The 13,892-nt window shown below is 47.8% G+C and overlaps 1 protein-coding gene across 14 annotated transcripts in view; it reads left to right on the top strand.

Annotated features, from left to right (window-relative positions):
• The window catches only part of Dlgap4 (DLG associated protein 4), a 189,908-nt gene extending 180,868 nt beyond the window's left edge, over positions 1-9,040 (top strand). For 12 of the 14 annotated variants that reach the window (XM_048810991.1, XM_048810992.1, XM_048810990.1 and 9 more), the window contains 3 exons: positions 5,397-5,488; positions 6,331-6,486; positions 7,302-9,040. In XM_048810991.1, the coding sequence (XP_048666948.1) occupies positions 5,397-5,488; positions 6,331-6,486; positions 7,302-7,520 (467 nt within the window). In that variant the 3' untranslated portion in view covers positions 7,521-9,040. Of the gene's footprint in view, positions 1-5,396; positions 5,489-6,330; positions 6,558-7,290 lie in introns of all 14 variants that reach the window. The other 2 variants (XM_048810995.1, XM_048810994.1) reach the window with 2 other exon arrangements.
• Positions 9,041-13,892: the final 4,852 nt, after the last annotated feature.

Genomic DNA, 13,892 nt, shown 5'->3' with positions numbered 1-13,892 from the left:
TATATATATATATATATATATATATATATATATATATATATATATATATATACATATATATGTATATATATACACATACATGCACATACACACATTACATATATATATAATTGGAGTTTTTACTGGATCTATTTAGATAATTATGTGGCTTTTCTTTAATCTTGTAATGTGATAAATTTTATATTTTATTTAGATACTGGATCTCTCTGAGTTGCTTAGGTCCTTGCTCGGTTGCTGAGGCTGGCCTTGAACTCTCGAGCCTCCTGCCTCAGCCTCCCGCCTCAGCCTCCCAAATTGCTGGGATTACAGGTGTGTGCACCACACCTGATGCTTTCTTTTCCACTTTCTCTTTGTTTTTAGAATTCCTGTAGTAGTCACCGTAGGGATTACAACTTGCTTCATCCTTGATTTTGCAAAAAGACTAATCTAAATTTGTACTTTGAACACTCCCCAGATTATGAGAACACCTTGATCCTATTTATTCCTTTCCTGTGTTTTGTACTTCTGCTGCTATATGTCTATATTATAAATATTTTTACAGTCAGTATTATAATCAATATTTACCTATCTTTAACCACATTTCACTTTTTCCTCCTTTCTTAATTTCTATGCATCTATCTAGAATCACTTTCCTTCTTCCTAAAGAACTCCCTCTAGTATTTATCTTTAAATATTCATGGTTTTCTTTCATTTTAAAAAATATTTTTGGCTGGGCGTGGTGGCACACGCCTGTAATTCCAATGATTTGGAAGGCTGGGGCAAAAGGATTGCAAATTTGAGACCAGCCTCAGCTATTTAGCAAGGCCCTAAACAACTTAATGAGACCCTGTGTCAAAAAACTTAAAAGGGCTAGGGATATGACTCAGTAGTTAAGTGCCCCTGGGTTCAATCCCTGGTACCAATCTGTTAAACCCACCTGCTATATTATTTTTTTCCTCCTTTTATGGTATTGGATTGTGCCCAGGGCCTCCTGCATGCTAGGCAAGAGCTCTACCACTGAGTGACTTTCTCAGCCTTCTTCACTTTATTTTGAGGCAGGTCTCACTAAATTACTAAGGCTGGCCTCAAACTTGGCAATCTTCCTGCTTAGTCCCCTGAGTCAGTGGAATTACAGCCTGTGCCATTCTGCCTGGCTCCATTAATTACAGTTACTAAATTTTTTTAGTGCTAAACTTTCAATTTGATACTCTGATAAATTTTGGTTCTCTTAAGAAATTTTTTTTATAACAGGGAGTGAACCCAGAAGCGCTGAACCTTGAGCCACACCCTCGGCCCTTTTTATGTTTTATTTTGAGACAGGTTCTCACTAAGTTGCTTAGGGGGCCTCACAAAGTTGCTGAGGCTGGCTTTGAACTCTCTGTCCTCCTGCCTCAGCCTCTTGAGCCGCTGGGATTACAGGCACATGCAACTGTACCCTAATAAAAAAATTTTTTTCAGTACTGGGAATTAAGCCCAGGGAGGCTCTACCACTGATATCCCTAGCCCTGTTTATTTCTTACTTGAGACAGGATCTTGCTCAATTTCCCAGACTGGTCTTAAATTTGCAATCCTCCTGCCTCAATCTCCTGAGTCACTGGGATTATAGGTGTGCCACCACACCTGGAATTCTAGTACTTTTATTTGCATTTTTTAAAGAATCTTGATCAATCTGGTATAGTTTGTTAATTTTATTAGTCCCCTAGTATTTGCTCCCCTTGGACTAATTGTGTCATTCTTTTCCAGTAGCTCACATCGATGCTCAATTTGTTTTTCAGCCTGTCCTTTTTTTACAGGATTTGAAGCCTGTGCCTTTCTCTCCAAGTACAACTTTAGCCACTGACAAGTTAAAATATGCACTTTCTTTGACCAGTGGGTTATTTAAAAATATATGTTTTTGTTTTTAATGCATTTGGAGATTTATTAATCACATTTTCATTACAGGTTTCTGACCTAGATGTATGAATGTTGAAAACATTCCTGTATGCTAGCCAGTTCTTTTTTATTTTATTTTATTGGAGTGGGGGAGTGCGGGGGATTTAGCCCATGGGCACTTTACCATTGAGCCATATCCCCCACCCTTTTTATTTTTTATTTTGAGACAGGGCCTCTCCAAGTTGTTTAGGGCCTAAGTTGCTGAGGTCTTGAACTTGTGATCCTCCTGCCCCAGCCTTTGAGTCACTGGGATTACAGGCATGGGCCACCGAAGTTCTTTAAAATGTGTTGTATACTTTATTGCTGAGCATGCTCTCAGTTTTAATGAATGGCCCACATTCTATGAGAATAAAGCAGATTTTATAGATATTGTGTTTAGAGTTCTGTAATTTATCCTTTGGATCAAGCTCATTAAGTATTCTCTGAGTCTAAATCCTTTGGGGGCCACTTTACCTGTTACCTACTGAAACAAGTATGTTGTGTCCTCGCTCCAGTGGTAGACACTGCTTCTTACTGTCTCTCACTTTTCACTTTACATTTTTTAAGTTATATTATTAGATACTTACGAGTTAACAATTTTTTCCCCATTTAAGTAATTGGGAGTTAAAAAATGTTTTAAGGGGTTGGGGTTGTGGCTCAGTGATATCACATTCACCTAGCACATTCGAGGCCCTGGGTTCCATCCTCAGCACCACATAAAATTAAAGAAAAAAAGAAAGTAAAGGGTTAATTTTTAAAAAAAAAAAAAAGGAAGAAGAAATGTTTTAAATTTCCTGGTGAATGGAATCTTTGACCAATATGTAGGGACCTGAGTTTTTGGCTCAGAATCCACTTACATATTGGAGCTCTGTCAGTGTTCTTTTTTTAGTGTTTACCTGGTATACCGTTTTCTTATTTGTAAACTTTCTGTGTCCTTAGGTTTCAGTGTGTCTCTGATCAACACAATACACCATGTGTCTTTCCAGGGGTCTTTTCTGCTCCACTCTCAGCCTCTTAACCACTACTTTTCTGCTTTGCTTCAATGAAGACACAGGGCCTCCCAACATCCCCACCCCAAGTCCTAGGCGGCCAGCTTCCATGTCATAGAGGGGTTCCATCCTCTGGCCTCGCACCCTACCTGGGCCCTTCCACTCCTCTCAGAACCTCTGTGGGTGGCCTTTTCACTTTCTTCATAGTGTCCTTTGAAGCAGAAACTTTTTTTTTTTTTTTTTTTTTTTTTGGTTCCAGGGACTGAACTCAGGGGCACTTGGCCACTGAGCCACATCCCCAGCCCTTTTTGTATTTTATTTAGTGCTTAGTGCCTCGCTGCTGCTGAGGCTGGCTTTGAACTCATAATCCTCCTGCCACAGCCTCCCGAGGTGCTGAGATGATAGGCTTGTACCCCCGCACCCAGCTGTGAATAAGACAGTTTTTGTTTGGGATTCATTTGACTTTCTAGCTCTTTGGACTAGTGTTATTAACCATTTCTAGAAAATTCTTAACCATGATCTCTCCAAATATTTCTTCCATTTTTTTCTATTCTCCCCTTTTTGTACAGTTGATAGATACATATTCTTTCTCATCCATGTCTCCCGATATTTTTTCTTTTTCCTTTTTTTTTTTTTTTTGGTGGGGGGAGGTCTGGGAACGGAACCTAGGGGCACTTTACCACTGAACTTCATTCCTAGTCCTTTTTATTTTTTATTTTTGGGGCTGGCCTTGAACTGTGATCCTCCTATCTCAGCCTCCCAAGCCACTGGGATTACAGGCATGTGCCACCACTCCCAACAGTCCCATTCTCTTTTTCATAGTACTTTCTAGTATATTTATTTGCTGCTTCTGTTTCTTAAAGGCGCCCAGGTGCAATCTTAACAGTCAGTTTTCTGCAGGGTGAACCTTGTGCCGCCTGCGGCCCTGGCTCTGCGTTTCTCTTACTCTGGTGCCGCAGAGCTCCTGTTTATCGCCTTCCACTGTCCTATCATCCATCATTTTTTGAAGCACCTCTGTCTCAGCTTCAGACCTCTCTTTTACATATTCATAGCTAAATATCCCAGTTTTTATCTATTTCCTGGCACCAGTTTTCTGGTGAACGTTCTGTGCTTTGACAGTTCCTAGGGCATCTGCTGCCCTCCTGTTTTGGTTCTTTTTCTTACGACCTGCACAATGAGGCACATCCTCCCTCAGTGTGCTCTTGTAAGTAGCTCCTGTGGGAGAGGGACCAGGACCATCCGAGGCTGGCAGGTGGTGATGCCCACCCCAGGCGTTTGCCTTTTTCTTGCCACAGAGCCACAAGAGGCAGAGCTCACCCTCCTTCTCTCCTTGGTGTCACTTACTTTGCAGCACTCCAACCTGCTGCCTTCACCTGAGCCTGACCACAGCTGTCCCTGTGCACAGCTGCCCTCCGCTTCCGTCGCACCTGAGCTTTGGGGAGACAATCTGCGTTTTGACTTCTGTGTCCTTGGCTTTTCAGGGCCTCCTGGCGGGGTGAGGGGATAATACTGTCTTTATGCTGTGACTTTAAAACTGAAAGTCACACTAAAAAAACAACTTCATGCTCTTGAGCTGAACAGTTAGTGGTTAGGATGTTTATTTTTGAAACTCTTTGGTTGGATTCTATTTGCTTATGTTTTATTGAAGGCTTTCATATTTATGTTAATAATCAAAGTGTTCTTGGCATGTTGGACGGCCCACAGCGTTTCTGAAGTAAGTTATATTATTTTCCATGCAGTCTATATGTAAGGTAGGATTTTCTGTTCCTTGAAGGTTATGTAAAAACCTCGCTGATAGGGCTGTCCCTTCTCCCGAGGAACCTACCACATACCACACTAGGGCTGCACTGGCTGTCTTCATTCATCACTTGAATACTGACCCAGACACTGAGGACAAACAAGCATGTTTCTTTTGAGGGGAAAATTTTTAACTTCTGTTTCAACTTAAAAAAAAAAAAAAATATATATATATATATATATATATATATATATATATATATATATATATATATATACACTTAGTAGTCTAGCCAGGAGCAGTGGCACATACCTGTAATCCCACTGACTTAGGAGGCTGAGGCTGGAGGATCACAAGGTGGAGGCTAGCCTGAGCAACTTGGCAAAACCCTGTCTCGAAATAAAAATGGGCTGGGATGTATGTAATTCAGTGGTCAAGTGGTTGCCTAGCAAATACAAAGCCCTGAGTTCAAGTTCTGACTTCTGAAGGGAAAAAAAAGTCAAATTTTCTATTTCTTTGAGTCCTTGGTGGCAATTTATATTTTTCTGAAAATTTTTTCATATAAGCTTAATTTCCAAATTTATTGCCATAAAATGTCCTTAAGAAGTAAGAAACAGGGCTCACTTTATCTATATTGTTTGCATTTTTCTCAGAATGGATTAATGTGTAAATAAATGAAAATCCAACCCATCGCCAGATACTGACTTATATATGTGTTCCTGACCCACCCCAGCAACCCTGTGCTTGCCTAAGTTGGCTTTTCCCCCTTTTTCCCTCAGTCTTAGGAAAAGTCCTCAGTGCTGTGGGCAGCGCCCAGCTACTGATGTCCCAGAAATTCCAGCAGTTCCGGGGCCTCTGTGAGCAGAACTTGGTGAGTGTGACTCTTGTCCCTTCACACAGCCTCTGTAACCTCCATAGCATGGAGAAGGTCCTGCTTCCTCATGGCACTGGGAAGATGGTCGCAGTGTATTCCCGTGCCTAGCACAGGACAGAACCAGGAGTGGCGCTCCTGAAAGATCATTGACCACAGAGTCAGAACAGCCATGTGAGCATTGGTCGGTCAGCACTGACCGACTTCTCTGTAGTCCTCTCTATACCCAAGACAGCATGCAAGGTAAGAACTGAAGGAACGCCCCCGCCAGCCTCAGTGGGCCTCCTCTCCAGGTCACCTGTCAGGAGGACCTGTGTGAGTCTCTGCGGTGAACCAGCAGGGAGGACTTCCAGGAGTGGGGCCTGTGGCACTTGTAGGTTGTATTTTCATGGAACAAAGTGACAGGAGGGAGACAGCATGGGTCCAGTAATCAATGTACCTGGAGTGAGTCCAGCGTGTCCCCACCTCACTGGCAGACCCCAGTCAAGAGTGTTTCTTCCCTGTAAAATGAGAACCCCTGGGTCTGCGGCATCCATGAGGAAATGAGTACCTTCCTCACGTGGTCCTGCGGTGGTGATGACAGCCTCGGTCCACAGGCGTGGGCCAGGCCTGTTCTTGTGATTAACCAGTTTCCTCCTTCCAAGGGCCCACCTGCCTCTGGGGCTGACACCAACATGAAGCTGGCTCTGTTTACTCACCCAGCTACTGACACAGGCACTGGGAACCAGGGAGCAGGACTAGACTCAAAAGCCCCTCTAGGACTGGCAGGGCCAAGGGACCATGTGTGGGCAGGAGGACAAGCTTCTGCCTTGCCCACCCACTGATCACCTTCTGCCCCACAGAACCCTGATGCCAACCCACGTCCAACAGCCCAGGACCTGGCAGGGTTCTGGGACCTGCTACAGCTGTCCATCGAGGACATCAGCATGAAGTTTGATGAACTCTACCACCTCAAGGCCAACAGCTGGCAGCTGGTGGAGACCCCCGAGAAGAGGAAGGTGAGCATGGAGCAGTGCGGAGGGGAAGTCCAGGGACAAATTCCTGGTCGACAATAACGCTGCCCACATCGGTCAGTGCTGCTTGGCTCCCTTCTCCGTGTCGTCTTGAGCTGGGGCTCACGTCCATCACTGCCGGGGTCCATGCTTGGCACTTGTCCAGCCTGCTGCTCGCTCTGTGTAGTTGAGGCTGCCCCTGAAGCATGCCAGCCTGCCCTGCATGTTCAGAGAAGGGGAGTCCTGGGAGAGATGTGGCCGTGCCACAGCACTGGAGACGTGGCTGTTGGAACTTTGCAATCAGCCAAAGGTCCCTTCTCCTGGGGCCTTACTACCAGGAGTGCTGGGGTCTGGACCTGTTCCCCCTCCTGTGGCAACAGCCTCTTCCCTGAGGCTCACGCTTCCTTTTGTAAATCAGTAGGACCTGCTGTGTTGGGCCGTGGCCCCTGTAAGTTCTGATCCCCAGGAGAGCATGCAGAGTGTGACCAGGGAGTCGGAGGCCTGTCTCTGACTGGAGGACTTAGGCTGGTTCCTGCCTGAGCCTCAGGCTCCCAGTGGCTCAGAGCAGGGTGGGAACAGGTGACCTGTCTGTCCTTTACTGCTAGAACATTCTAGGATTCTGGCTTGCTTTTTGCTCCTCTGCCTTGTGCTACTCCCACTATCATTGCTTCTTGTGGCTTCCTGATTCCAGGTGTGTTGCTGTGCCCAGTGCAGGGAGGCTGGGGTGGGAGATCCAGCTGCGGCATTTAGTTGGGGGCAGCGCCACACAAAACGTGGCACCTTTATTTTATTTTTGTTCCCTCCTCACTGTCTTACTAAAGGAAGAGAAGAAACCACCCCCTCCGGTCCCAAAGAAGCCAGCCAAATCCAAGCCAGCAGTGAGCCGCGACAAGGCCTCAGACGCAGGAGACAAGCAGCGTCAGGAGGCCCGCAAGAGACTTCTGGCAGCCAAGCGGGCAGCTTCCGTGCGGCAGAACTCGGCCACAGAGAGCGCAGACAGCATCGAAATTTATGTCCCTGAGGCCCAGACCAGGCTCTGAGACCATAAAGAAAGAAGGAAGGAAACAATTTTAAAGTGTTTAAAAAACACAAAAAAAATCTTAATGAGAATGGAACAAAATTTTCTCAACCTTTAGTATGGTTATTCTCTTTAGAGACCCTGAGCCAACTTTCAAATTGACGCATACAAGGGCTCACGATTTGGCTTTTTTGGGTCCCTCCCAGCTTTAGGTTATGAAGACTTCACACACACAAATTCAACAAAGCTAAAAACTCCCTTCCCTCCCGCTGGCCGTGGTGGACTGGACAGGTGGACTTCGGCAACTCCCGGCCCAGCCTCAGACTGCGGTCTTTTTACTTGTTCTATCTAATGAGAACTTAAACTAGCTTGTTTACAAGACGACGACCGTCCAAGGGCAGCCTTGGGCACCTGCCATGTCCCTCCTTTTCCCAGCTACCCTGCGCTGACCTTGGATTTTTCATTCTTACATTTTTCTTTTCCCTTCAGAGCTCACACAGGGGACACCACCATGGCCAGCGGCTTCTGCGTCTCCACCTCTGGGGTCGAGGCCGGGAGAGCAGAGAGCCGGACGGCTCCCCGCCCCCACCAAGTGCTCACACACAGTCTCCCACGCACGCACTCACGCACGCACGCACAGGCGGAGGGCCTCCCGCTGCCCCAGGGACGTCGGACAGGACTTGCCTCTGAGCAGATGAGGAACGCGCTGGTCTCTGGGGGAATGAGGCACGGCCATGGTTACGCGTCCAGACTCCAGTCTTTCCCTTCTCTCCAGCCCCTTCTTCCTTCAGCAAAAGAAAATTTAGGACTCAGAGTGGCTTCCAGGGCTGGCTGTCCTTGGCCGCGCCTGTGTCCAGTGCCCAAGGGCAGGTGGCGGTGTCTGTACGTATGTGTACATATGCACATAGACCTTAGAGTGTATATTTAACAACGCCCTCTGCCCACCTGCCACCTGCGCCACCACCGGCTCTCGGGGCACCTGGCAGGAGGCGGGTGTGTGAATAGCATATATTTTTACATGTACTATATCTAGGTGTGTGTACAAGTGTGTGTAAAAAATATAGACCTTGTGTGTAAGCAGCCCCCCCCCTTTTTTTTTTGTCCCACCCACCCACCCCCGCCAGCCCAGCCTCTTGAGTTTTCCGTCCGTTCTGTTTTTTTAACCCAATCCTCCCTCTCCCTGCCCCATCCCTTCTCCCGGGTGTCAGGAGCCCTGAGCTGCAGAGGCCCGGGCCTACAGGGCGGGGTGGGGCAGGCCAGGCAAGGGCAGCGGGGCACTGGGCATGCCAGGGGCTGCTCGGTACTGGGCATACAACTCCAGGGCATTGGAGACATCCTCTTGTCCGGCGCGTGCTGCAGGGGGTACCCCTGGGTGAACCAAGGGCCTGCTCTGGGGCCCCAATCCAGCTTGGCCGCCGTCTGTGACCTTGGGCAAGTCACTTGACCTCTGTGTGCCTCAACTTCCTCCTCTGTAAAATGGGGACAGTCCCTGCCCCTCCCTACCTCACAGGCATGTTGTGAGAATAAATGAGGTAATGTGTACCGGCTCGAGGTGTTATTGCAGTTCGTGGGCCAGGCTGGGGGAGGGGAGTGGCAGTAGACGCCCCAGGAAGCAGACAGGCCGCAGTTCCGACTGCCTTGCGCCAGCTCTCTGATCCTGGGTGAAAAGGCGAATCGCTTGTCTGGCCTGGGAAGGAGTGTGCAGCATTTGCCCTGCAGCTGCCTGTGAGGAAAAGGCTCCCTGAGGAGCTGCTCCTACAGAGCCCCGCGGGCTGGCCTCGGATCCGACTCTGCACATCTTCCAGGACAGGCTGCCCAGTGCCCAGTGCCCAGTGCCGCTTCCCCCGGGCAGCACGTGTACCAACACACTTGCCAAGCTCGGGGCCGGAGAGTCAGCTTGGCCGCCGCCTCTGCCTGACTCACCTTTAAAAGGTGCAGTGCTGTGCAGGCCACACAATCTCACTGGGCAGGAAAGACCCCAATAGTGTGGCTCTGGGGGTATAGCTCAGTTGGTAGAGTGCTTGCCTCGAATGCCCAAGGCCCTGGGTTCTAATCCCCAGCACCACGGAAAAAAAAAAACAAAAAAAAAACTCAGTGATGAGTTCAAGTCTACAACAGGGAAGGGTATGCTGTGGAAGGAGGCTGCGGGAACCCGGAGCTGGTTCCTCCAGGTTGGGCAGGAGCATTCTGGTCCCCACCAGAAGATGGGGAACTGAGCAGCTTTGGGGGTAAGAAAGTGCATTCCAGGCAGAAGGCATGGTAGGGGCCAACCCTGCCTACCAACTGAGGGAGAGAAAGTGCCTTTAGAGGGCTGGGGATGTGGCTCAAGCGGTAGCGCGCTCGCCTGGCATGCGTGCGGCCCCGGTTCGATCCTCAGCACCACATACAAATAAAGATGTTGTGTCCGCCAAAAACTAAAAAATTATTTAAAAAAAAAGAAAGTGCCTTTAGAAAGCCCTCAGGCCAGACTGTGGAACCACAGTCACCATTTCCTCTCGGTCCAGCCAAACCAGGCTACCAGTGACCACAGGTCTCCCTTTCCCAAGAAAGAGCTTTGTCCGTACTGCCTATCCCGTCACCAGCCAACCCCGTGAGCCCACCCAACCCTGTAGCCAGCCCCCTGTGCTCAGAGCAGCTTGCCCTCATTCCTGGCTCCCAGTGTCTGGTAGTGGTGGCTGAGTGTCAGTGACCATGGGAGGCTCTGATGAACTCCTGGAGCTTGTGCCTTCCCAGACCTACTCCTGCCCTGAGACCAACCAGGGTGAGCTCAAGGTGAGTGAAGAGGGTCCCAGCAGCCAGCCGTGAGTGAAGGCAGGTGAGGAATCAAGCTGGGCTTCAAGGCCACCAGCAGGTAGCAGCCCAGCTGCCCCTGTGGGCCTGGAGGGCCTAGGGTGGCCCTTAGCTCTTCAGAAACTGAGGGTTTCTGCTACAGCCAGAGGCCCAGGAAGGACCCTGCTGCCCATATCAGAAGCACCAGCTGATGAGGAGCAACATGCAGAATCTGGGCCTCTGCTCCTGGCCCTCCTGGCAGAGTGGCACCAAAACATGTTGTGCAACTGCCAAGAATGAAGACGTTTCATGCCTGGCAATCCTACCATTATCACTCTCAAATTCCACAGAAGAATGTTCCAGACAGGGCCTCCCTTACCCAGGAGAGCATCAGAGCCCAGGCACTAATGTCACCTAAAGTGCCAAGCTCCAGGTGCCCGCGTAATGCTCCCTAGGGCTTTTCCCTGTCCATCAAGGGTCCAGTTAAGGTTCGCTCATTTTGGTTACCATGTTTCTCTAGTATTTGAATCAAAAAAATTTCCCTGCCTTTTTGTTTTCCTGATAATTATATGTTAAAGTAGCCAAGCATCTCATAGAATGTTGCATAATTTGGATTTATTATATTTTCTTTTGACTAGATTCAGAGTAAATAGTTTTGACAAGATTATGACTTAGATGATGTCCCACCCTCCACAGATGGCACACTCTTCCACTAGGAAGATGTGTCACCTTGGGAAAGCCTAAGAGCAGCTTCCCAGAGAAGCTGGGAAAGAGTCCTTGTGGCTTCAGTGTTTCCTCTGCCAGGACAGAGGGGAGCCCAGGCAGAGGCAGGAAGCACCCCTGGAAGGCTACAAGATGGCCAGGAAAGGGGCCCATGGGAACAGGAGGCCATAAGCCACCCATGAGTCCCTAGAACCCCCACACAGGGCTGCGCACCTGAGAGCAAGGAGCCCAGCTTTCCTCTCTAGAACCCCAAGCTCCCCGAAGACTGCAAATCCCCAGAGTCCTGCAGAGACCTCACCCCCGCCAGGATCAGCACTGGGCTCAGGGACCTTAAGAACAGCAGGACAGAGTCATTGCTCCCCAACATGCATGGCTCATGCAGGTGAAGGCTGTCGCTGCAGCGTCTGGGCTGGTTCCAACAGTGGCAGTGTCTGGCTGATGCTGCAAACCATCCTGTCTCCACTGCCACTCCAGCCCCTTCCATGTGGCAGCCAGGAGAAGCCTTTCAGAACGCCCGCGGGGTTGCCCAGGTGGCGCACACCTGTAATCACAATGGCTCAGGAGACTGAGACAAGAGGATCTTGAGTTCAAAGCCAGCCTCAGCAAAAGTGAGGTGCTAAGCAACTCAGTGAGACCCTGTCTCTAAATAAAATACAAAAATAGGGCTGGGGATGTGGCTTAGTGGTTGAGTGCCCCTGAGTTCAATTCCCAGTGCCCCCCCCCCAAAAAAAGTACAAATGGTTGAAGGCTGGGGTGTGGCTCAAGGGTGGAGCGCTTGCTTAACATGCATGAAGCCCTGGGTTCTAGCCCCAGTACCAAAAATAAAAAGTAATGGGGCACTTGCCTAGCATGTGTGAGACTCTGGGTTCAATTCTCAGCACCACTTATAAATAAATAAATAGATAAATTAAATAAAGTTCCATCAACATTAAAAAAAAAGGAATGGGTGAAAGTTTGAAGAAGAACAGAATATTCACAGTGTCAAAATAACTCCCAGTAAATTATTTGGTAATAAAAATGTTCATTACAAAGGGGGTTAGTAGTAACTTTCTGTAGGCAGACACTGCCTGAACAAGGTGGTCAAAGTTAATATCACTTGCCTGCACAGTGGTGCACACTGTAATCCCAGCTACTCAGGAGGGTGAGGCAGGAGGATCACAAATTGAAGGCCAGCCTCCACAATTTAGCAAGACCCTATCTCAAAATAGAAAATAAAAAGGACCATTGGGGACCCTCAGGTACTTTTCTGGCTAGACTGACAACTCCTACATTTAAATCCACAGCCTGAGGATATAACTCAGTGGTAGATGCTCTGGGTTCAGTCCACAGCACCAAAACAAAGTTAGTATCGCCTACAATGAGGACAACAGCTACTACAAGTCTCCGGGGTGAAGCACTGAGAAGGGCACCCCACACGGCGGTTGTATCCCTATAAAAAAATGTAAAATCAGGAGCCCAGAAGGGCGCACCTGTAATCCCAGCTCCTCCAGAGGACCTCAAGCCCAGGAGCTAGAGACCAGCCTGAGCAACATAGTGAGAGTGTGTCCCCCTCAAAAAAAAAAAAAAAAAAAAAAAAAAAAAAACCTGAAGCTAATCAAGTGAGCACAAATTAACAGGCCTGGGCTCTCCAAATATGTGTCAAGAAAGAGAAAGAAGAGCTAAGACACACTTCCAGATCAAGAGACTAAAGACATCCGGATACTGAAAAAGCGTGACAAAAATATATGACAAAACCTCACCTACCCACTCATGATAAAAAACAGCCAGCCAAGTAGGAATGGAACAGAATTTCCTCAAGCTATATAGGGCAGCAAAAAAAGCTTCAGAGTGCTCACTGCACTGGTAAAAGTCTGAGGCTTCCCCCTAAGATCAGGAGCAAGGCCCAGAGGGCCTCCTCACCACTTCTACAAGGTCTTGTGTCCAACTACAACTAAAAAATAGATATTTTTTTTTAAATTGTAGTACCAATTATTTCCTTGCCTGATTGTCTTGGCCAGAACCTCCAGTAGTATAGATACACAGTTAGGAGGTTCTGGCCAAGTCAATCAGGCAAGGAAATAATTGGTACTACAATTTTTTAAAAAATATTTATTTTTTTAGTTGTAGTTGAACACAAGACCTTTGTTTTATTTATTTATTTTGATGTGGTGCTGAGGATCGAACCCAGGGCCTCGCTTATGCTGGGCCTGCGCTCTACCGCTGAGCCACAACCCCAGCCCCAATATTACAATTTTTTTAAAAAAATTAAAATAAAAAATTAATAAGCATAGACAAATAAATGGCATCCAGATCAGAAATTAAGAAATAAAACTATAGTAGTAGATAAACACAATTTTCCATATAGAAAGTCCTTAGGTATCTAGAGAAGAACTATTAAGATGATAAATGACTTCGGAAGGCACCAGTACGCAAAACCCAACTATATCCCCGTGCATTATCGTGATACAAAAAAAAGAAATGTTCCTTGCACACAGCTCCGAGCTCCACAGAATCTCCAGAGTCATTATTTGTATGTATACTAGTGAGATGGGGGTGATGGACATTTCCAGGGCAGAAACTGGTCACCAAACCACCAAGACATGATCACAGGGTGGGCCCTCAGCTCCACTTAATCATCCAGCCCTCTGCACGGAAGCCTCCACAAGACATGGCAGAATCTGGAGTGCTCCTGGGCTGGTGAGGACATGGTTCTGGACGTGGCCAGCTGGAGAGGGGTGCCCTATCCCCCAACACCCTGCTCCGTGCGTCTGTCTCCTCTTGGCTGTCCTGAGTCTACTCTTTAAAATGACCCTACAACAGTAAGCAATCTGTGTTCCTGAGTTCCAAGAGCTTGTGAGCTGCTGTAGCAAATTATTAAATCTGGGGAACAGGGCTGGGGCTGGGGCTGGGGCTGGGGCTGGGC

The sequence above is a fragment of the Marmota marmota genome, unplaced genomic scaffold (assembly GCF_001458135.2).
Source record: "Marmota marmota marmota unplaced genomic scaffold, marMar, whole genome shotgun sequence".
NCBI classification, from domain to species: Eukaryota; Metazoa; Chordata; class Mammalia; order Rodentia; family Sciuridae; genus Marmota; species Marmota marmota.
Note: the sequence above shows the minus strand (reverse complement) of the source record. Positions and strands in the feature narration are given on the sequence as shown.